The 25,900-nt window shown below is 34.4% G+C and overlaps 1 protein-coding gene across 1 annotated transcript; it reads right to left on the bottom strand.

Annotated features, from left to right (window-relative positions):
* Window positions 1-684: 684 nt before the first annotated feature.
* LOC132546209 (ATP-binding cassette sub-family C member 5-like) lies at window positions 685-25,465 on the bottom strand. Its single transcript, XM_060209920.1, has 30 exons — window positions 25,344-25,465; window positions 23,830-23,994; window positions 22,883-23,030; window positions 22,144-22,291; window positions 20,280-20,365; window positions 19,669-19,842; window positions 19,198-19,264; window positions 18,928-18,999; window positions 18,586-18,734; window positions 18,106-18,213; window positions 16,817-16,996; window positions 16,314-16,346; window positions 15,798-15,869; window positions 15,517-15,641; window positions 14,817-14,889; window positions 14,244-14,447; window positions 13,147-13,294; window positions 12,733-12,840; window positions 12,095-12,273; window positions 10,102-10,308; window positions 9,327-9,456; window positions 7,508-7,790; window positions 6,314-6,500; window positions 5,724-5,813; window positions 4,701-4,884; window positions 3,959-4,118; window positions 3,445-3,523; window positions 2,185-2,298; window positions 1,750-1,914; window positions 685-783 (listed from the first exon to the last, which is right to left on the bottom strand). The coding sequence occupies exons 1-30, from the start codon at window positions 25,463-25,465 to the stop codon at window positions 685-687; spliced, it is 4,059 nt and encodes a 1,352-aa protein (XP_060065903.1).
* Between the last annotated feature and the right edge of the window lie 435 nt (window positions 25,466-25,900).

Raw genomic sequence — 25,900 nt, 5'->3', positions numbered from 1 at the left:
TTATGAAGCTACGCTCTTTACAGCAGTATCTTCTCTGGCGTTTCATGGAGGTTCGTCCAAAAGTTGGTGCTCCTCCATTTTGTCACTTTTGAAATTTACATCTCACAAAGTACCAGTTTAGCACACTCATGCATATATAAATAAATATACACAAATAAAATCCTTAAACTCGCTAATCACAGTAATATTAATAAAAGAACAACGTCATCATATTTGTAAGGGTATGTATTGACGGAAATATACAGTTTATGTTCATAGAAGAATATATACTACAAAGGTAAATAAATGTGGTCGCAATCTGATATTTGAACTGGAACTTAGGACAAGAATGAATAGGTGAGTCACAAGTAGTCCTGGATAATGTCTACATTAATAATTGATACACGTCGGTGGTTTTGATGACTTGATATGAATATTAATATGAATCTATATAAATTTGTCATTGGTGTCGGAATTCAAGCAGTAAAACTAACACCTTCATAGGTGCAACAGGTTAAGAAGGTTATATATCAGATTGGCAATCTCTGATACAAAGTATATTAAGTCTGTATATCGTAAAAAAATAATCATCAGACAATCTAATTTAAATTTATTTTGGGTTAAAATTGAAATTGATTTTATTATCCTTGATTCTGTCATCCACACGCTTCACATGATATAATTTGACTGAGAAATACGATTTGGTCACGATGATGGCATTTTCACAGTTTGAGCTCTGATCATCTTGTTGAAAACTGAGTGAGGGTTAGCCATTAAATTCTGTGGGTGTCCAGTTTCTAATATCTGCAAGGAAAATAATTGCATAAAGTTTTCTTTTGATTAATGTATATTGAAAATACTAAACCACTACAACACATCCGGCTCTACATAGAAATAAGACCATTATTGTCCTCTTAGTACCATATCGTGTTTTATCATTAATAATAATGCTATATTTAATCATTCTAAATCTATAAGATTGCATGCTAGAAAAAAATCGCTTGCACATCGAAATGGGATTTTAAAAAAAGGAAATTTTGTTACTTTTATTATTTTGATAACTTAAGTCTATTATATCAGAAGTACTGCCTGATCTCGACATTCATTTGCCTGTTACGTACTGACCGTTGACATATCCTGAACTCTACTTTGCACCTGTTGTTACATTATATACACGTCCTGTGATATTATGTTTTTTTTCTTCTTTTTATGTAGCATATAAGTAATATAGTGTTATACTTCAGTCTATTTCTTCATTAGCTTGGTGTTTTAGTAGCAATGGATGAGGCATATCAGTAACATATTATCTGTCAGTAGATTGACGTCCGGGTTTATTTCTATCCCTACATCCGGTGTGTAATATCGAAGGGATTTTATTTTTTCGATTGGACGAGGCGTAATTATGATATTCCGATGGATGTTATTATTTTTTATTGAAATATAATTTAGATTTATCGTAAGTATTTTATGTCATCGACGATATCTAAAATTTTTACTATTTTCAGTCATGAATTTCAAGAGGAAATGTTGTTGTATCCAAAAATGTATTAGGTTCCTTTATGCAATGTGTATCGTATCCTTATCATCTTAGCGAAAAGAATGAATTGTTTAATTGCCTATTATCAACACAGGTATTCATAATTAGCATGTTGATTTTATATACATTTTTCAGTCTGGTTAAAGGTGGGATGCAATCATAAATAACATCAGGTTCATTTTAAAAGTCATTATTGCTTAACATATTAACATGATGTATTTTCGTTAGAATACCTCTCCAGCTTCCATGATTAGGATGAGGTCACAGTGTAGTACGGTGTTGAGTCTGTGCGCGATCGTCAGGACGGTACAGTCAGAGAAACTGTCGCGGATCGTTTGCTGAATAATTGCGTCTGTGGAAGTGTCAATGGACGCTGTTGCTTCGTCCAAGACTAGGATCTATTAGAAAATACAAAAATAATTCAACAATGGGCATTCAATGGACTTTAAAACATACACACTATATATGTCTCTTACGACATATATCTGATACATCACATACTTTACACCAGTGTCTTGCACGCCTTCGATATACTGTATCAAAATGAGTATCTTGCAAAAAGGAGTAAACAAGCCAAAAAAAAAAAAAAATTCTTTCAAACAGTCATTGTATTTCCTGTGTAATTATTTCTCTTTTATGGAAGCATAAATAAGATGGAATTTCCTTACCTTATTTTTACGAAGTATCGCTCTACCCAAGCAAAACAGCTGTCTTTCGCCTACAGAGAAATTCCCTCCGTTTTCTTCAACTTCAAAGTCGAGCTGCTCACAAAACTGTCGTACCTGAATTATAAAAAGGAAGTTAAAACCTACCTATTATATTGCATGATAAATAACGAAAAGATTTACGCAAGCAGACATATTTATAATCATTCTTCAACTGTCGGACTTGTCAAAATACACTTGCCATATATTTTTTTTCTGTATCGGGTACGCATATGGTTGATACTAGTTCCTAGTCCGCGACTAATGCATTAATACATTGTTACAATTTAAACATTTCAATGACGTCGCGTTGATTACAACGGCTGCAATGTCAGTATATTTTCATGTTGTTCAATTTTAGTGATGTGCATTTTGTAACGATGGTGTGATAATTACCGTATGATACCAAACTTAAAATCAGTTGTAGGATGAACAAGGCAAAGTACAAGGCAAATTATCACTAAACTTCAGATTTCGCAGCTCGTGGTGGTTGGTTCACCATCTCGAACAATATCGGCTTTCATGGTTTGGGAGAAATTGTTTTAGAAGTATGCTGTATTTTTCAGCAACCGAAATAACAGCAATAAAACAGGCTTGCTTCTGTAATGTCGAAATGAATGTAACTGATGCTAATACTGTTTATAAGTTATTGAGTTCCAGATTTTGGGAGCAGTATTAATACTACTCGGAAAATTATGCCGGCGCCATCTTTTTCGCTGGTATGTATAACTAAACTGTATACCTTAATGGAATATGTATTGAAAGTAATTGACATCTTTAAGTGGGAACATGTATCTTTAATTATTTACCAAGTAAAATAAGAATTAGGTTAAGTGGTATACGAGAAAAGTTGCATCGGTCAAAATATCTGAGCTGTGATTATGTTGCTCCACTTCTAGGACACATAACACATCGAACGCAACGACCTATCACAATCATGTATTACGGTCAGATACGTAAGATTTCGATCAGTTGCGATAAGTTACACGATAACACGAACATATAGCTAGTGTCTTTAAATACCATTTGCATTTTGGCTCAGTACAGAAAGCCAAAGTGCTTGCCACTATTGTATTTCTTCACCTTCACCAAAATACCATTTATATTTCAAGACACTTACTATGGATTCTTTACATATATAAAGCTGCGATGAAAGTTATCATATTTACAGTGAAATCGAATGTTTCTAATTATTAGCCTTGATCAGAAAATGTTAATGGCTACCTTTTCTTTCATGTGAACCTGTTCCAAGGCTGCCCAAATTAACTCCTCTGAGTACAGATTAAATGGATCCAAATTATACCTGTAACCATATTCAATTGTAAACATTAAGTCTAATGGGTTTGGTAATTAATAGGTATACAAAACGTTGAAATATTAAAACGAGATTATCAGTGTCAACTAACAAAGGACTGATCAATTGATATCTGAATATCTTAACGACAGAATAGTTTAAATATTTACCGATGATTGGGCAGATAGCGCATAGTACGTATTCGATCAAAGTGTACATATCGAATACATAAACCTTTGACATATACGGTTTGTCATAGTGAGAGTACTTCGACCAAAGAAACGCTATCTATCAGTTTACACCCTGGACTCATTAAATGTACAGCTTGTCACCAATGAACTAATCATAGGTACATGCATTATCTTTCAATTAACCTGATTATTTCACTGTAAGTACTGTTTAGTAGTGTTAAGTTAGTTTAGTTACTTGTTCCATATAGTGTACCTGATGGTGCCGCTGAAGAGGACAGGATCCTGAGGTATGGCGGACAGACGGGATCGAAGAGTTTTACGTGGAATTTGGGCTATATCCACTCCATCTATGTAGATATGCCCCTCTGAAAGATCACACAATCGGAACAGCGCTGCGGCCATAGAAGACTTACCTAAATAATATGACGATCAATAGAAATTACGTGTGTATAAAATAAGTTTAGTAATTGGGCATGTCCAGGTAAAATTAAATTCAAAATTCAACACTTAAAAGTTATCTTGCTTTATGTTGATATCACTGTGATGTCTAGCATATTGAAAGAATATCACTGACGTTGATGGTAAAGACTTTGTCGATATGATACTTTAATAAGTTAGGTATTTGTTAACTCTTGTTAATTGCTTTATTTTCACATTCATGTCGAGAGGTCATGCCAGACAGATACAAGGAACAAAATAGCATGTCATATTAACTACAGTCAAATTAACGTTTATTCAAAATTGAAAAAGAAATGGCATGTGAGACTGACAAAGAAAACATTCTTTCTTGTGGTGTTAGGAGTACGTAAGTGACGAAACAGAGGCATTAATAGAAACATATTAGATATATTCTTTATAATGTACCTTTTTACGTTTGGAATGGCATATGACCTTTTGCAGATACATTGAGTAAAAACAACATCACCCGTTTCCTAAATTTTGTAGCATATACTTTATGTTAATGTGTTTTATGGAATGTTTTCTGATGAACATACCGGCTCCTGTCCTGCCTACAATGCCGACTTTCTGTTTTGCTTTGATATCAAACTGTACGTTCCGTAAAACTGGGTCCAAGTTCTGCCGGTAGCGCATTGATACGTCAGTGAATGCAATACCTCCCTCTCGGGGCCAACTCTCGTCCGGAACCACAGAGGTAGTGTCCACTTCTGTGTCCAGTTGCTTTAAAACAATGTATGTGTTATTATCACTGAACTGTATAATCATAGAAAGCATCATGCCGATTTAAGAGTAGATTGAAGCATTACAAAATCTCACTTTTGAAATGGAACGGAACGAATCTGACATAATGCAAATCGCTGCAAATATACATAATTAGTCCCGTCCAACTTTACACATTTTATTTTAAATTAGGTATGACATGACGTATCAATAATTAAGGCAGATTCTAGAACGTTAAGATATTTTCATACGATCTCAAATGTATATAAATTGTAAATAGTCATAATTATTTCTCTAATTGGCATAAGATGGAGCTACGGCAAACACCTCTACAGTGAAGCATTCATTATATTCTGTGATATTTCGCCATCTAGGAAGGTAATCGCATACCTAAATTGGCAATTGTGGTTGAACTTAAATAGAAGTTATGCCCTTTAAACTGATTTATGATTGATTGAGAGACTGCGAAAGTACTGGACGGAGTAATGGTGCAAATATATATTCATCTACAGCAGTGATAACATGAGCATTTCCTATTAAAATAGAAAAAAACGATTTTATAATTAGATTTACTGATATTTGGTAGTTCGGTTAGAGCTGGTCAACTACTGCAATGCAGCGCTGCATTATGAATGAGATGATATGATATATGCAACTCTAGATAACATATATATCCTTATATTAATTTGCCAGAGGCTCCTAAAATGAAAAACAGATATCACACTTTATCAATCGCATTTAAATGGATTCCCTATTTATGACATCCGAAACAGTGGCAGTACCGGGCAGTACCTTGGTGATACGGGCTGTAATTATTATCACGCGGTTCGTATGCTTACCGACACGTACTCTTGGATTCGTTCAATAGAGGTAAATCTGGCTTCAGCATCGTTAGAGTATTTTACGAGGTGCTGCATTAAAGATACAACCTGAAAGTATATTTAAGCTAAGTTCGTTTTTAACTCTGAAATACCAATCAATCTCAATTCCAATGCATTTGCTATATATTCTGATTAAAAAACTTTAATTTGATAATTTTGTGAAAATGCTTCTTAATAAACGGTGACGTCTTTGAAACAAGCGCAGGAACACATGAATCAGTCGTACTTATTCAAAAAAGAGGACCTGGGAATAGATATGACCCTTGATAAACGGAGAAATCGAGCAAGAGCTCTACAAAAAAAATGTGTATTTGAACTATATTACTAAAACATTGAAAGTGCAGTGCGGGAAGTAGGGACTGCGTTTGAAAACAGGGATTTGATATCATTATGTGTTTTGCACAAAGCTTTAATTTGATATACTCTCTTCTATATCAGGTTCCGACCATTTTCAATAAAAAGACACGACGCTTTAAGGAGGGAACATGTACCGAACATGTTATTGGAAGGCAGAATGATGGTAATGATAGGACTACTGATGAGCTCACCCTGATTATCAGTGATAGAGACAAGGCAGCTAAAGCCACGCCGATTGTTCCCTTAGTTAGAACCATGGTTAAAACGGTAGCCACAACCATAAGAGATGAGACAATATTGAGCCATAACTCAATCCAGCGCATGCTCCCTTCGAATAACATCAATGCCGTTGACGTCACATCCGTATACTGCATACATCTGTTAATTGTCAAATTGAGCGATTGTTTTGTGTAAATAGAGGACCTAATATGAGTGACATTAATTTGCTATGCCATGAGGTTTATAAATTCCAAATTGCATCTCAAAATGTATACAAACACATTTTATCATAAAACCCTTTTTTATTATTTTTAAGTGAAAAGTATCGAATTGATTTCCTCATTCATGGCAGATTAATGTAGACTCGGAAGAAGGTTTAAACTACTGAGACAATCATGTAAGGACATTAAGAAGCTATTTATTTATAACGTCACAATAGTGATATGATACAAATATGTCACTTTTCATGTTTGCGCATGGCCGTATCACATTACACAGCAGGTCATTTATCTATTAAATGTATATATAATGAATCACAATGAGCAAGAGTCAAACTCAACAAAATGTAGAGCACTTCCATTCATACACAGTTACAAAAGTTTCAGTTGTGGGATCCCAGAACGTTACACGAAGTGCATACGGTGTTCGTACGATAGGAAAACTGGTCGAAATAAGTTATTGCATATATATGCGAACGTAATGCGGTTCTATCGAACATACGTGCCATACTCTCGTGGTTGATATAAATTTAGAAATGACTGATAAATAAGTGTTGATATGGTTTAATTATTTCCTAAATATGTAGGAGTATAACGAGCACATTTCCTAAGTAAGCCATAAATTTACAGGTCGGACACATGTAGATATATCAGTAGACATACACATTGTAATTTTAAGTGTTTTATTTACAAAATACCACTCATGACAAGCAAACAGCCAAAAAGGAAATCTTATTCACATTATCTTTTTATTTTTCTATCGTTTTATAGACAAAACATATATACTCAAGTAAATCTGCATTGTTGTGCTTGTTAAAAGGACGACCTAATCCGTACGGATCTGGGCCTATACCATAGGAAGACCAAATAATGCAAGGCCCACAGGTTTGGTGCATTGTGCATTACCATAACTGAATCTAATATTACCAACAAAATAAATTGCATTACTTGATAATGAACTGTCGCTGTTGATTATAGGCGACAATGGCGGACAAACCAGCTCCTGAAGTGGCTACGTGATTAATAAGGGGTGAGCGAGCGACGTTTTCAAATCTTTTGAGTTGTCTTATTGATTCAGCAGAAATCTTTTTAAATCCGAAATAAAACAGACCAACAGGAACGAAAGCAATCACAATCCAAGGTAGGTTTGCAGCGGCAGTAGTCAGTAATATTAAAACCATAGACGTGAAATAAAGTAGCAAGTCCAGAGAATGAGGCAAAAAGGCATCACCTGTAAAAGTACGCAAATTTTGTTTATTTCTTACAAGAGCTGGAAAACATCGATTGTTCTCTGTTTAGGAATTCCATACATTGTCACATTGAAAATTGCAGACCAGTAATTATATACTTTTCTTAAGCCGTCATAGCGTTGGCAGCTTTGAAGAACAGGATAACGCGCCAGCGCACACCATTTGTATCAGAAAATCATGCCCGCGACAGAATATGATTTATTAGACTGGCCATTGAGAGCTTGTTTTGATATAATAATTATTCATTCTGTAGTAAATATGATTAATCTCAATTCTTTGGCAACGCGTGGGGGAAAAGTTAAGTTGAACCGTTAAACTTGCCCAAGCCATGAACCATTAACGGTTAACATCTCTCCCCGAACTATCCAATTAATGAGTCTCAAATGACGACTCTTAATTACTGTTGATAATGGTTACTTATGATGTAACGCATGTATGTTAAAGCTGCTCCCTGACACATTATTCATATTCATGCAAAGTATACATTGTAACAAATTCCAAAATCGGTGACGTCACGATATTTGCCTACGACGTGGCAATGGTTATGCCAGGATTGACGAGAGAAGCCTTATCAAATTTCAAATCTTGCATTTGTCGTTAGGGTATGAAGTACACACTTCGCATTAAAATATGTGTTTTGTATTTTGTCATTTCCTTTCCAGAGCCGAGCGAATCGTCACTGTTATGGTAGTGAATAACCCGAAAGTAATCTTATGCAACTTTACAGCTGTTTTGTCGTTGCAAAGTTTTACTTATTGCATATTTCTAGTGCCCATACAACATTTCATACTTTATTGAAATGAATTAAGGAAGATGTCTTTAACTGAATTAATCTTCTGACTACGACTTATGACATAGACGCGTGTATGAGAAACACGAATATACTCATATCAAGGGACATTAAAATCCATTAAAATATTTTCAGCAGTGCATCCTAGTAACCTATGTGGAAACGGAAGCTATTGTTTCATCTTAGTGAACAGAATACATCCAACAATCTGAATTGCAGATTCGTCCTTTTTTAAAATCAAATCATGACAATGCTTTTTCTTGCAATGTAAATTTATCATCATATACATGTCATTAATAGGTTGCACGTTTCGAAAATTGATGTCGGTGGTTCCATGTCACGTGACTTAACGCTAAGTGCATATAAATCCAAAATGTCATTATGTTCTCGCCGACGATATGTATAAACTATATTAGTATCTATGAAATACTAATACATGGACTAAAAGTACTTTTTAACACTGAAAAGCAACATTAATGGCATTATGTACATCTGATGTCGTCCCCAGTTTCCTATAACGTCGAGTTATTCCGTTTCAACGACAAGATTTGAAGCCTTTTCCGACATTATATATTATTTTTATTCATAAATTGTGAAGAATAATTATCGGTACCATTAGTTTATTGCAGCTCAAAGTATTGTTACCCTCTTTTTAGTTTATTATTTAAACTACAACGTACATAATTTTTTTCTTTTGATTTCCTCAATGTTTGTTCCAAAGGCTTACCTTCATCCATATCTCGTGAGAACCTATTGAGAATACGCCCTGTTGGGTTTGCGTCGAAGAACGCCATTGGTGCTTTCATGACATTGTCTAATGCTCGGTTGTGCAGTCTGTCGGAAGCTTTTACCATCACCTTGAAAAATATGTGAAAATATATCATAATGATGTATTCCATTTTGTATATCGGTACATGGCATTTCATCTAGTTCCTTATATTGGCCTTCTTTATGCGCTTTGGGAAACTTGAGAATCTTGAACGACCTTGTGACGTCTACTTCCTCTTCGAGCTGTAACGTTGCGCAATCCCACAACGGTATAACTTCTGGTATATAGTGTATGTTTTCCTTGAAATTTCTTTTTTTTTCTTTTTTGTAACAATATACCGTAAAAATGCTTAAAACGACTTTATCTTATACATTTAATGTGAAAAATAATTTCTAAAAGTTTATTTTGGCAAACAACGAATACGTTTTAATGGAAAATAGAATGAAATACACTCTTACAATGTTCTGTACATTATCAATGCTCATGCAAATATTTACTCATTGTCAAGTGGTGATTACGTTCACATCCTCTGTAAACGTTAACCGTGCAGACAAAGAATTTACTCTTAAATCACCCGTTGGAACGTTAGATGAAAGAAAAGTTGTTATACAAATACTGAAAATTTCAATTTTGATATCATCAATTGCTCTAACATATAATTCTGTCTTGCAACACACATCTTCCCCTCCTTCTCCCAACCACTTCACCAGTTAAAAAATCGCAGTTCTCTTACCGTCGATCCTATGACACTCTTTAAAGACGCCAACAATATTATGGCCCCTATGGATGCCAAGTAGATGCTAAGGTAAAAGTCCATGCCACCGGTCTGGGACTTCGTAGGTTCTGTACTGTTTTGATATAAAGAATTGGTTGTCATAGTTGTAGAGATGGATACATTGACAGACATATTTGCTGTAGGTGTGGCTTCTGAAGATTTTTTCTGCAATGATACAAAATATCTTTATTCGTAAAGCCAGTAATTTTAACGGCGTTATGAGTATCAATCATTCGTTCATGAGTGCAAAGCGCAGCTTTAATTTCTATCTGCAATCCATGAATAATTATTTACTTTTTCAAAAAGACTATCTTTATGGGAACCCTTCATCTTAAGTAGCTGTATTAGTAGAGAAAGTGTTGCTTTTGATTTCTGAAGTGAGAAACAAACTTATTAAATACAACTTCCATGGAAAGGCTAATCCTAATCAGAAAGGACATTTTTAGATTAGCTTAATTAATACATTGTTGAAATAAATCAAATATATTTGTGATGGACAACAGTTTTTATTTAGCCACGGACTAAAAGGTTTATATATTTATGTCTATGTTTTATCAACTTATTACCATAAATTAAGAACAAATTTTACAATTTAGATATACAAATTATTAACCTACATGCATAAGGAGTACAATTTATATATCACTACCACTGATGAAGCCCTCTTCATTTTACAAATTTGGATTCTTCTTCAGATACAATTGGCCATGGAAAGGGGCAGTGGTTTGTTTTAAAAGAATTGAACAGACATCATGACAGAAATTGGAGGGATGTTTGAGTATAAGAGTCAGCTACCATTTTATATCAATACATGTTCTGTAAATTAATGTAAACAATTTTGTCAAAATATATTGATATGATAAATGTTATCTGGGTAAATATTTATATTAAGTATACAGGAAATATTAAAATGTCGGCATAGAGATCATGTTTTTGGACGATACTCTACTGTTTTTAATACTGACTATATAGCTTAGCTATTAGTGTTATTTGGCCAAAAAGCAAGGGAAATCTGTTTAGAAGTGGCCATTCCTATCGATGATTCGTTTGTTTGTTCATTCGGTCGTTGCATTTCTGATCCACCATTCGGTATGAGCCGGGGGTAGCGGAAGAGGAGGCCGTTTCGGCCAGACATGACCATGGTGTCGGTCTTCCTCCGACCAACCACTGTCCGGTCACCATTATTTTAAACCAATTCTAGCTGAATGTGCCCTACCCGAACCATGACAGCGTCCCTAAGCTGCATGACTGTGTGGTTCATATGGACATTGACTGTCCGTGGAGGAATGCTATTCCATTCTTCGGTACGTGCATTGGCCAATTGGCGGAGGTTATATGTAAGTCGTTAAGATTTCGAACTCTTCCGTCTAATGCATCCCACAAGTGCTTGTTTGGGGATAAATCTGGGCTATATGGAGGCCAATTATTATGGATTATATGCAACATATGATCTAGCCTGATGATGCTGAAATAATGAAAGGCACAACACGCGTCCTAAGCAATTCCAGTCCCAAATATGTCATGCTACACAACATATGCACCTGAAAGACGCCTTCCTCGACTCCGGTACACACTTTGATGATGGCCATCTAATCGAAATAATGTGAATCGAGTGTTTTCGAATGGTTAGCAAGCCTAATAAATCGATCTTTGATGCAGATGTTCAGAACTCGGTCGTTATAAGGTCTTCCCGTGGCTTTAGGATAGAAAAATAACCGAATTATAGTCAATTTATGAACTTCGAAGTGAGAAGCACCGAGAGGCATTTATAACCAAAACCAGACATTAATCCATATTGTTTAGGGAGAAAAATCGCCATATTTCGATGTCACACACTGAATCATTTCCGGTTTATTCAATAGTCCTTACGAAAATATAAGCGTCTCGACCGTCAATTACGGTAAAGGAATGTTAGTTAAATTTTACACTATGAAGCAAATTTTTAATTTACCGTTTCCCCTAGTGAAATGCTTAACCACCAGTCCGTGAATACTACAGTTCCCAGGGAAATAATGTACAACAGAAGGAAAGCCGTGGCAACTGTGAACCCACCGGCAGCATTAATATACGACTTGTACGTCCCAAACGTTACCATACCGACTCCGGCGTCCTCTTTTATGGTCAGTTTCCCTGTGATATAAATCATACATACGTATGAATATAGACATATACTTACAGAACAAATGTTTCCGATTTTTTTTTAATTCACTTGTTTCATTATTTCACGAGATTACCATGGTATTTATGTGAAGAGCAAACGTTAACAAATGTAACTTGAGCAGGGAGAAAAATAGCTTTTTGAATGAAACAAATAAAAAGTGAATTACGTTTTCAAACAATAAGTGGCAACAAAAGAATGCAAAGGCACATGTTTCGCAATGGAATGTGATTCTGGTACTTTATGTCAAACATGTGTACACCTCTGTTATTTCAACATGAAACGAGTAAGCCTCTTTAAATTGGTGTACCTTTCCATTTAGATGTGCAGCCTAATATCCACTGATTGTCAAATGTGAACTGTATTATATGCAGACGACAGACCGAACACAACAGACACTGGGCTATGCTTACAAGAATTTACAACCTCACCTTTGCTCTCTTTAGACAAGGAGGCATCACTTTTGTCTTTCTGAAGTTTCTCTCCACTCTTTCCTCGCTGGTCATCCTCACTTCTGCAGGACAGCGATTCGTCTTTTCCTTGTAATGAACAGAACTGAAATCGTCATTGTCATTTGAATTTATATGTTTATTGCAAGTATCGTCGATGAAGCTCCCAGAACACCCCGGTCGTTTGTCCTTGTAGTTTTTTTTTCACTATCTTGGAACCATGCCGTTTAATTGTTGATATCTAGAGGTATGTAATAGCTGTTGATGGTGTAAAATAAATTCACCTTTTCAAAACATCATATCTTTCTTAAATTTATTCGTAGTTCAATGACCAATACGTATTCGATCTTGAAGTGAATCAATCATTTGTGTCTTTGCAATACATGCACACTCTACCTGTGGTTGCTGTGGAGGCGCTTGTGGCATGGTAATGGCCTATCATTGAGTTATATTGACCACCATATTCCAGCATAGACTCGTGTGATCCATTCTCAACGATTCGACCTTCTTCCATGACCAGCATTTCATCACAATCCTTCAGGTACTGTCAATGAATTTCGCATTCATTATTAAAGCAACGATAATTTGAATATTTACGTCGAACCAATGGTATGTTTGATTTTGAATATATAGCAATTCATATAATCAAAGCGGAGAACGTATACCGACCAGTGAATCCGATATTAGTGTGAAGTGTGGTATATAAGATAAGATTAAAGAACTTACTTTTCTGTGCTTCATATAGGCAGTTATTCGCAAAGATATTTAACTGTTGTCTTGCAATATTTTATGGAAATGACATCCCATAATGAATTATTTCCACAGGAAAATCTGATAATGTACCTGAATATGCACGCATGGGAGTTCTTGCTTCTGTCATTTCGCATCTCATTAACGTATTAATAAAATGCTGGGTAAGTTTCACTTATTATAATTACGTTTGTGTTGCTAAACGAAACATTTGAATGGAAATTGCATTCAAAATTATGAACAGTATTGGAGCAGTTTGAAAATGCCAGGGTTGTTATATAAAGTTTTATATGTTGAAAAATGTGTGTCAATCAAAAACCTGGTTTTAATTATGACTTAAGTTATAACTGATCTACAACGAGTTATAACGTTTGCATATATGGCTTTGGATTATTTTCAATAAAATGGTCATCAGGCTGTATAATATACAAGATAATGACAATGTCTGTGCGGTATCAATACTGTCCATTCTGAAGAAGCGATAACTGTATTTCGCTGTATTTGCATTGCTGTATTAGCCACTTATCGTGGTCATAGAAGATGATGATTTTACAGGATGATAATAAATACATGATTTTTGTGGAAATGAAGTCTTCTCTTATTCTATACATGTGTGTTGAGCATCGGTAACACTGGCAAAGTGTCTAATATATAGTTTGTATTTAGATTCTGTTTCCTCAAACATTTATGATAGCGATGAACTGTACTGAGGCAACTTATAACAGGTATCTACTGAGACTAACCTGTAACTGATGAGTGACCAGAATAACAGTCTTTCCTTGTAATAATCTCTTGATGCATCTATGGAACAAATGGTGGCCAACGTGTACGTCCACTGCCGATAGAGGGTCATCAAGGAGATAGATGTCGCTTTTACTGTAGACTGCACGTGCTAAACTTATTCTTTGCTTCTGCCCACCGCTAATGTTAATTCCTCTTTCACCAATCTGTAAGTATTGATTTGTTTTAGATATCAAAGCAATAAATGATAGATATTTTCAACAAATAAAGTTTTTATTGAGACCATTTACTTCAGCACATCAGCTAAACTATCAAACTAAAGAAACACCTTCGCATTACAGTTAAACATGAAGGCAATATAATAATACACAATAGCACAAAGAAAATAAGTCAATTTGCCATAGAAACGCATGAAAGCACTCGCAAGCAATTTAGCATGTCACATACTAGCTATAAATGAAAATTACGGTTGTGTATGTACAAACTTCATACAAAAAGGGCGATGTTACACTTTTGTTATCTTTAAATCCTTATTCATGATATATTTTATTAGGGAAAGTAATGTAATGTCTTACCTCTGTTTCATCCCTGTTGGGCAACAAATCTAAGTCAGGTTCAAGACCACAGGCGTATATCACTTGTGTGTACCTAGATGAAATGCTATCTAGTTAAAACATGCTGAGAAAAAAAGAAATATCTTATTATATAGTTTGTGTCAATTTTCTGAAAAGAATGTGAACACTGTACCTAGATGGGAAATCCATATAATCACCGTTTATCAGCCATCATTTCTTGCCACAAATAACTGATCGACAATTCTCTTGAACCGCGTTTACAAATTGATGTTAGCAGAGAAAGTATCTAAGAGGCAGAAGTGACAAAATGTCATTGAAAAGTCTGCTGGTTTCAGTCATGTTTGTTTTTTTATTCTTTTTCTTTCTCTTTGTCTCTTCTGACAAAATTCTAAACGAATATTGAATCTATGCTGTTACGAAATTACACAGAAATACAGTTATTTAAGCAGCATCGTGGTTTTTTTTTTTTTTTAAACGGAAATGTATACGAAGTCAAAGTTAAAGTATTTAGCCATTACAGTTTAAAATAAATAAAACATAAATCGAAATTTACCATTTATCGTCACATTTTAAACCAACAGAGAGGACTTGTGATATTTCGAGAGTGATTCTGTGAATTAGGCATCTGGTACGCGGATTGTAAAAATATTATTCACTTTGCAAAAACAAATGCATGCTACCCTTTGTTTTCCCGACATACCAGTTATGATCGAAGGGTTGGCCAAACAGAATGTTTTCTCTAAGTGTACCATTGAAGACCCATGCCTGCTGAGCAGCATATGCTATATTTCCACGAACTGCAAGATGTCCGGTCTTCTGTGGCATCTGTTCAGCGTAACAATATATGAAGACATGTCATGCTTCTAGTTCAATCATATTTAAAATTTACGACTGCAAAATTTTAAGATGTTACGTAGTGTTATCTGTAATTATTGATTTGTCATAAGTCAAATGTTTACAAATTTGGTTAGTTTGACTTACTCGTCCAAGTATAGCTGATATCAGAGAAGATTTTCCGCAGCCGACGGATCCACAAATACCGACGACTTGTCCCTGGTAATTATAATATGCTACATGAAATATTAAAATTAGATTTGATTTCATAGTTAAGAGAGAACTGTTAATAAGACTAGTATACTGTCTACTACTTTGATAATGTACACGAGCTTTAGCCCATATGGTACTCCGTCTAGATATCGAACCCAACGCCTTGATTTTGGCCCACGGTGGGGGCGGTAGGTAAGAAAATCGGAGCAGCCGTATTCGTAAGTCGTGCCAAAAAACAGTCACATTATATGCGATCAAAGATATTGTAATTTATGTATATATGTTACATGATAAGTATATATTACATGGATATTCATTTCAATATATTAAGGAAATTCTTTTACACTGAATGATTTGAGTTCGATTGGCAAAACAAGCAGTACTAAAAGAAAAAACAAATTAAGAAAACGTGATTATTTACATTAAGTGTTATACAGTAAATCGGGTTACCTTTTTCACATTAAGATTTATACTGCCCAGGAGCTGACCGGAAATACTAGATTGTCCGTGTGAGCCTAAATAAAAGTGTAAAATAGATGAGTTCATACATATACGTTATATTAAGATATTTTCATTGTTGTATACTATATGCTAATATGCTATCAATATGGAAACATCTATTTGCTTGTCGATGTATAGAATAATTAACTATCACACTGCTTTGAGTTCATGACTTGCTGAGAACCTAAATATACTCTGCTTTCAAAAGTTAAAATCGCAATTGATATTACTAAAGAGATCTAGCCCCAGTTTTTCAAAGTCCGATCAGAGATAACTAGTGGACTCCTCCTTAACTTTGGTGTCTTTCTCCCGTTAAAAAGCGTTGAAAAGAAATATTTTGAACACAATGTAACATTTTAGTTTTCATATGGAATTAATGGACCCGTCGAAATGTATAGTTTCCTTTCTTAAATTACATATATTCATGATTAGGCTTTTTAGTTTGAATAAACGATCCTACCTTCATTTTCACTTTTCTTCGTTTTCGTTGTACGTTCATTCCTTTTCTGCGACTTGTTATCCGAATCGGTCATCAAGTTCCATTGAAATACAGCATCTTGTAACTCAATAGCGTTAGAATCGTCTAATACTTCGGAGCTAGGAACCTGGTACTCCTCTCTTAACATCAACTTCTATTTGTTGATTAAAAAAGGTGAAATATATTTCATTATCAAGAAGCCAAGTAGTAGAGATAAAGACAGATTACACAAATGCATCATTTATCTACATTTGGACATTTGTTTTTTATTCTGTGTGTAGTATTTTATGCACTTAAGATGAAGTAAACTATTCTGATCTATTGTTTCCTTTTTTCAGTCGATATGTCATTGTATGAATACGAGTGAATATGAAACAATTTTGAGTCTCACAGAAACAGCAAGGTATTTTTATTCGTATTGCCAGATTCTCAATTCACACACTTAATCTACATGGTTTGCCAGTCCGATACCTAATAAGTTTAACTAAACATTCCCTACCCAACCCATTTACTGCAGCATTCAGATTCATTACTATCCTTAAGTTTCTAGCAACGAAGATATCTTTCTCATTCTGGGAACGAAGTGGAGGTCGCTGAGGACTAGAAAAGTTAATAACGACACATTGATGTAGGATGACACATTTTGTTGCTGAATCAAAATTCCTCGACTTTTCCATGGCTGTCCATCTTAAGTGATTGGCTCACTTGCTTCAGTAGGCTATCATTACACTCATCATAATCCATAAAGCAAAAGTTTGTGCATTGTGTCAATGCTATCGGGGCTGAAACCAGTTGGTCCTGATTGTGGTCACCTTCTAATTTTTCTCTATACTATCTCTACACAGGTAGAATTCCTTCACCCAGCGGATGATAATTGCAGAAGAAGTGAAAGACTTACTAAAACCTGTAGTCACTAGTTCAGCAAACTGTTTGGTAGATTAAACCTCCTGGTCTAGACACTTTAAAAACGACACGTTCACCGTTGTTGGTTTGTGCTGCATTTGCTGTGAAGTCACAATTTCAAGGAGTTGCATATTTTTGAATAACCTTGTGCCTCACAATTGTAGGATACCGTTTACATCGAAATGAAGACCTAGTGGTTTCGTATTCGAGAAAGAAGATGATATAGAATATGATTTGTAACACCTATTGCTTGGCCGCACAAGAATGAATTTTAAAGTCAGTTTCTATTACACGTGCTTTTTATGGAACTATATATATTATAACCCCCTGCAGAAGTTGTTTTATACATCATTGCTATACCTTTATACGTTCAAATGTGACTCTCGACTCGCCAAATGAACGTGTAGCTAATGGCACCTGCGCCATGATATATCGAAGAAAATCCAATGTAGACACCAGACCGAATGCCTGATTAGCAATAGAAAATCAGAAAATATAAGAGATTACTTTACTTCAACAAAAAACATCTACTGTTGTATCTTGAAAAAATGAACATAATACAAAATGATTGAAACCGTATTCAGGAAAGAAAGGAATGCGCAAGAAAGCATTAATTTGTTTTGAAATTCAAATATTAAATTAATCCATCGTTCATGCTTCATTATATCATTAAATCATTTTTGTAATAACGAGTTTACATTCATAGGTCCTCGCACTCATAATCAGCATCAACTCAATGCAAAGCGAAAAGCATCAAACAGATAACGCTTTCGCAATAACAGCGGTATACGAAATATAACCCAGACAACATTAATCATATTTCTGTTTGAAGTAACTTACCGTGGATGCTGTGAGTTCGTTTCCGAACGCTCGATAGGTTGATATGGTAGCGACAGCCGCGATAGAGGGTGTGACTGGTACAATGGCACTGGTGATGGAATTGAGGATCGCTGCGGTTAGCAAAACACGTACCTCACTTTTCCTGATGGCTGCGAGAAATGTTTTACTATATATGTATATATATATATGTATGAAACAAACGTATTTCCTTGTGTATCGATTACAAGTGAATTTTTAGTTAATATTGGATAATGGTAGAGATAGGATAACAGAAGTGATGTGTTCTTGAAAACGTATCAACAATTTATGCTGTGATCCAAGAGTACTAGACTTAATGCGTACCTATAATTGCTGCCTTGAAAGAGTCTTCCCATCCGTACATCTTGATCATCTTCATGCTGCTATTTTTCTTATCTGAATGGTACACAAGTTGATTGATTACATCATATTTACCACCGATGAATATTTCAAGTATCAGATTTGTTGATCATGTTTGTACCATGTCTGTTGTGGATAAGTAAAAAACATTATATTCAATACATGAAATATGTTATTCATCATTTGTTAGACAATCGGAATCCTGATAAACAAGGTTAGGTATGTTGTAGTGACTTACTCTTTTGTCCGTGTGGATTAACGTTTTTCGCCTGAGCGCTGCGACAAATGTTGAGAGATTTGCCTGCAACAAAGTAAATATGATACTAATTTCATAATTCAGTATCTTGAAGGCTGTTTTCGGTAACAGAATTTGGTCTTTTAGAAAATTGCTGACCTTAATATGTATCAAACATGCGATTTTATGTTCACTTTATTAACTGGACTTTTTCTTATCGATTCCAATAAAATATCTCGTTAATCTATGCTAATATCGATGTTAGTTATTAAGCGCGTATTGTTGTATCCTTTTTTATTTATCTGTTTCAAAACAGGTAATACAGCATAGAAAACTTGTTAGATAATAGTTCCATTAAATCGCGCGGAAAAATATTACGTCATACACAATGAATTATTTCCATGTGATAAATAATGATCATTGCATCATAGTTGACGAAATAAATTTCAAAAGATCGAAATGAGTCCTACCTGTAGTTGATTGAAAAAGATGAACGTTGCCAGAGCGATGAAGCACCAGTAACCAATCAGGTAGTAGGCATATGCCGTTCCAATGATGACGTATATTGGGAAAGCCAGCAAATATACAAGCGATGAACAGGTGTTATACACCCTCATGGAGTCGGCTCCAAATATTGTAATGATCTATAAAAAGAAAGCTTTATATCAATGCAATATTCACAATCAGCAACACAATGATTTATTGCAGGAATTAATAGATATGAGCATAGTGTTTGACAGATGTATACGATGATAACTTCAAAGGGAAATGTATTTCACTGAAGGAACAAATAACTGAAAAGATGAACATGTGATCCTTGTTTTTAAGCATTTTCAATCACTCGACACCGACGCTAGCATGACGTAGGAAAATGATAAGTATAATGTAACACGGTTGTAGCTAATACAAATAATCAATTCCATTGACTGAACGAATTTAGGGACATCTAGATTTGGAAATATTGAACATAGAATCAACAGGTCGACGTGCTATTCATAAAATTATAAATTGGTTTTCGAGTTGATTTGATCAGGTCTAGTTATGCCTGCCATATATCATTTGATTTTGTCTCGGCCCTTACCTCAGATGCTACCTTGCCTTTAATGCTCTTCAGCCTGAGGATCTTCTTGTATACAACACCTAGCATACCAGCTCGGAATCGTATGCCTTCGAATATGAGACAGAAATATACATGTAGTGTTTTGGAATAGAGATTACATAACGAGTAGTTATATATATATGTGATATTTTTTTTTAATTTGCAAAAATTGTAATGAAATACATATTTGTATAATAATCATAATTTTCATGTCAATGGAACAACTTATCTGAGTACATCTTGACTAAATTAGATGACCCGACCTTACAGGAACGTTATATAAGTTTTGCCTGCCGAAATAATACGCTATTTGATTTAATACTGGAGCATATAGGCATTAGAAAGAGTCGGAACTGTCAAGCTTCCGACCGACTCGGAAACTTTAATCTTTTTGTTTTACTACTCCAGAAACTTATCGGATGTTTTTTCTTGGAGTTCAAAGGCAGCGGACAGTCGATGAATTGTACGTGCCGTAGCTATAAAAATTGAAACAAGGAACCACGTCACTGATCCAGATTAAGATTGAAGGGTCCGGAGTACTGCCGGAATACTTTTATCTAATTATTGCGTTAATGTATAAACTTATTAGCTGTAAGCTTTCAGTAATGATAATGATATTAACTTCTAACGTCACAAAAAGAAAAACATTGTTTAACAACCACAGGATTATATGGCCTATTACTACTACATAAGCTATTCACTCTTCGGTTATTCCAAGTTGGATTGACATGTTTTGTACCAACGTGTTTATTGTTAACATCATTGTTTGGGGCGTAATTATATACACTTTTGTGAAATGCTGACGATTTTTAAAAAAAAAATATGTATAGAAATATTCAACTCATTACAAATTAAACTATTACAAAACCAATCGTCAACTATTTAAAGCGAAACTTAATTTCCATGAGACCGTGATGCTCCTTTTATCCAATCAAAGCACGTTAAAGTGTTACATCAAATGAAGCATAACATGATTGTTTATACTACAACTGTGATGATTGATCGATGCCACAGAAGAAGTTGAATTTCATCAGATGTTGCAAATAATAATCAAAATACATTTGCAATTTGTTGAGATAACAAGACAATAATATGACGACGTTTTGGCGCCATGTTGAATTACGCTATGTCAACTGTTTACAATTTAATTAAGCAAACACAAATCATAGCTTTCCATAAATAATTCAGGTGACTTTGATTAACAGAATATCTCCCGGTAGATATGCATAGAGTGCAAGAAAGTTTGTTACTTAGACACAGATATGAAATAGACATGATGGTGTCTTACAATACCATGAGAAATATTTCAGTGGCAACAACAAGTGATTTTTGTATGCATTCAATCGATTTAAACGTATAAAACATAACCTTCAGCTTTTGTTTAGACCTGTGTTAAATCCATTTTAGGCTTAATGTCCTGTAAAATTCCACTAAATGATTTCGAATATTGACAATTTCATACAATACAATAAAGAAATAAGCTATCTATAGCGTGTTTTAATTTCCGAATGTGTGACGCTAATTTTGGTCCATGTGTAGCATAACTGTTTTATACAACAAATTTAAAGATCAATTGATAAATTGTGAGAGTAATAACATTCACCGCAAGTGATAAAACAGATTGAACATGGATATTGTATGATAATATAACCAAATGTTTCTTTCTTTCATTAAATTTCCCTTCGTCCAGTTGGCATTCATACGCCCATGAAGGTCAATTGAAAGCAGTTTAATGCTTAAATAAATTCAAGCTGACAATGCAACTCATGCAAAAACCTCCTAAATTTTCTTTAATAAAGTTATATATAGATATATATATAAAACATAGATAAGACATAAATATTACCTGTCTGAACCCCAAAGAACATCATAACAGCAAATGATACGGCTCTAAGAATCTGTCCGACAATATTTATTGCAACAAGTGCTATACCGTACCACAAGTCTGTAGATTCAGACTCTAAGTAGCTGACCATAAGGTTTGTCATGAAGCCCTGAAATAATTACAATATTTTTTTTGGCAAAGTTAAGCTTAAATGTGATAATCATTCAATCCACCTCTTTCAGGACATGGAATTTGAAAAAAAAAAAATACATTGTATCCGGGTCTCGCACTTACAATCTACGTCATCAAATCGCTTCGCCATGACATTCTACAACTGCCTTACCATCACAATAACACGGCAGCCCCCAATTTGGAAGTTGCTTGAGTAGTCAACTTGCAATTCTTAATATGATCATAGTAGTAAATTGTCTATTACGTGATAAAGGTATTATCTATATATCAAAATCCATCCTGGTGGCTACATTAAGCGGTTGGCATTACTGTGTGATAATTACACATGTTTCCGAAGATTTGGAAAAGTTTGTTTCAGGTCAATTGTGCACTTGTTGTACACTTTTTAAAAGTGCTGCCGATTAGACATTTTGTTTTCTCCTTCAGGTTGCATATCGGTGTACATTTCAATGCTCATTTGTCTTTACTTTGCCAGATTTAGTAATACGATATCAAACGTTTTGTACATGTAATGCATAAAATGTGTCGATAACATAGGTAGATCATGTCCTACTTAATTCATACTTACGCTCATAAAAAATGCGAGCACAGCACTGATCAAGACAAGCAATATCTTTATATAGAGGCGTGTCTGGATGAACTTGAACCAAACTCTTAAGAACGAGGATCGTTTTTCTCCGTGTGTTGCTACTTCATCTTCCCATATTTTTTGTAACCTAATTATATAGAAAAGTTATTTGAATAGGTTTTTTTATATAATTACCTCGCACATGTCTTTGCAAGTATTCATTAAATGATTCTTCTATCGCTCAAATGAAAAGTGTTTGAAACTTGAAATGTGATAAAAAAATGAAAAATCATTTGTGAAACATGCCCCCTCTGCCTCCTCATTTTCACAAGAAAAAACAAAACAAAACAAAATAAAAAACCAAGGAAGCTATTCTTCTGATATACAGAAATAAACGATACATCAATAACCTCTGATAACTCGTTCTCACAATACACAGACATTATGATAGCTACTTTAGTACACATGCATTTGCCATTCCTTCGAGAAATCATCCGATATATGGAATTAAACTAGGTATTGGATTACGAGAATTACGAGACAGTGCACTTCTCCATCTCGAATTTGAACATTCCATTTGATCACTCTCTACTTTTTCTAATCTTCAAAATTAAGCATCCATGACGAGTCCCGAAAGGACGAAATCTGGGTACCATTTATCTAATTCTTTGTCTGTATTGCAAGGTGTTATTCACTTGTGTGTTTAGACGATCCAAGCGGATAACGATACTAGGTCCTGTTTAACGCTGGTTTATCACGTTCCTATATTCAGCCCTTTTTACTTTAGTAAAATTTACATTTTCATGTAGTTATAAAGAAATAAACAGTGACAAAATAAAGTAATGATAACGTTTTAACTAAAATATATATCATAATATTTTTTCCTTATGATAAGCTATTTTACTATTGCAAAATACAGACCGACTAGACCATTATGGAGGTATTACCTGAGTGTATTGATGTCACATGACTCCCAGTCTGATATCTCCCATACATCTTCTTCCCTCAGAGCCTGGTCTCTGTGTTTGTAAAGCTTCATTATCATGGAGGACATCCATGATAACGTGATATAGGAGAATAAACCAACTTTGTTCACAGGAACTTGTCCATTTCTTGAAATATTAATGATAATAGTAAAACGAAATATTCACTCAAAGCCTGACGTTAAGTAGTTGTATAATCTGCTGTAAGGTTACTGGAAAATTAATTGGTAGCTTAAGTTGTATAGGGCAATGAAAACAGATAAACATTGGTATTTCAACGAGGGTAAATTATGAGGAAAACAATGTTTACACGGAATGCAAGGATATTAAGAATGGATCAAGTAGATGCTCCGGAAGGACCAGTGTTTTTTGCTATATCGACCGTATTGGCTTAACATAATTGCAATCCAAGTAAGTTGATACCTTGTACCTCAAATGAGAGCAAGTTTAACAACAACAAAACAATTAGATATAGTATGCACCGAACGCATTTTATCTCGTCACACGGGGGTGATGACATACTGTAAAGTGAAAAAATGACCATATGTGATCTGGAATAGTGGTTTGCTTGCGGCCTATATAGACCAGCAGCACATTTGTGTCCTAATTTTCGTATCGTAGCTGGTGAATGTTGTGAGGGAATATGCAGAGAAAATAAGGCTAGATGTTGTAGTTTAGAACACATTAGCAAACGTATAGGATGGTCCGTGATCTAAGCTCCCCTAGAAACACAAACTGTCCCCCGGTAACAATGGTCCATTCGTTACACATTATATCACCGTCTTTATGATAAAATGCGATCAGAATGGCGTCAACTAACCAGTATGATGGAAAGATATTCTACAAACCTGACGTAATGAATGTTACATATAGCTGTCAATTATTGAAGTTCACTGTATTCGAAGTAATGATTAACTGTACCAGAAATAATTGATTTAAAAAAACCAGAAGCGAGAAAAGAAGCCTAAGTTTATTCAATGTACAATGCAACAATATGACAGTCATTATAATTATGAAGCTTGCTTAACACAATGATACCGCCATTTTCTAATGTCTGATTTAACTATCTCTATGAACTTGTTAAACACGCAGTGGATGCGATGACATGGTGATGACCATTTGCAAGTAGGTATTGATCAAAATAAGTGATTGACCCATCTTCCGTTTTCAATATTATATTTTAACATGTAAGAGTTAATTTGACCTAGAATTAGTAGAAAGGTATGTTGATATGTTTCGGACGTTAAACATAGTTCAGTGTGCCTAACTGTCGTTTATAATAGCTCTATGCAATGTAATAATAAAAGAATTCAAATCAGTCAGATATGACAGCTGTAAGGTAGATTGCATAAAATACATAACATTCTGTCTGGTTACTTATTGTGAAGATTATAAAAAAAAATCTGCATATCGCTAATTATGAACGATCATTAACTACATATTTAACATTTAGATATATATAAAAGTGCATTAATTACCTTGAATCAGTTTTAACTATAACATGATCACCATTAAAACTGGGATTGGGAAAGGAAATTATTACTTTCCTGTCCTGAGTTATACTGTATGGCCGGCTCTTTGGTTGACCTTCAATGCTCATTTTAGTCAATTTTTACCTGTAAAAAGGTTGATAAGATAAATGATAGACAATTTAAGCATGGTATTATCTTCATTAGAATTTCTATATTTACTTTGTATTATCAAATAATCTTAAATTCCAGTTTATCAAAACGCATCAAGTTAGTATTGTATGGCTCTAGTGTTACCACAAAAGTTTAACGATTGCGAATTAGAAATAAAAAACGCAAGCAAAACTAACTTTGCATGATTAAAACTTCGATATATTTTACCTTCTTAAACAAACTTAACTTTAGTAGAACAATAGAAGCAAATATTAGATAAACTTGTTTTACAAACTTTTCTGTCAATTAATTTCTATGAATTGATATCACAGCTTTTAATGTTTGGTAAATATTTGGTATTTTAAAGGGTCATGTTACCACTTTATTTGGTTTATCATCAAATGTATTCTCAG

The sequence above is a fragment of the Ylistrum balloti genome, unplaced genomic scaffold (genome assembly GCF_031769215.1).
Source record: "Ylistrum balloti isolate Yb309-2 unplaced genomic scaffold, AGI_CSIRO_Ybal_v1 Utg369876, whole genome shotgun sequence".
In the NCBI taxonomy this organism is placed as follows: Eukaryota; Metazoa; Mollusca; class Bivalvia; order Pectinida; family Pectinidae; genus Ylistrum; species Ylistrum balloti.
The sequence above is the reverse complement of the archived record's forward strand: the minus strand, read 5'-3'. Positions and strand labels throughout refer to the sequence as shown.

Excerpts from the sequence above, each read along its gene's own strand:
- LOC132546209 (XM_060209920.1), bottom strand. The coding sequence starts at position 25,465 with ATGAGCATTGAAGGTCAACCAAAGAGCCGGCCATACAGTATAACTCAG. Across the intron at positions 20,366-22,143 it reads GTTCTTTGGGGTTCAGACAG|GCATACGATTCCGAGCTGGT; the intron begins GTAATATTTATG and ends TCATATTCGAAG. Across the intron at positions 18,214-18,585 it reads ACGAACTCACAGCATCCACG|GCATTCGGTCTGGTGTCTAC; the intron begins GTAAGTTACTTC and ends ATTGCTAATCAG.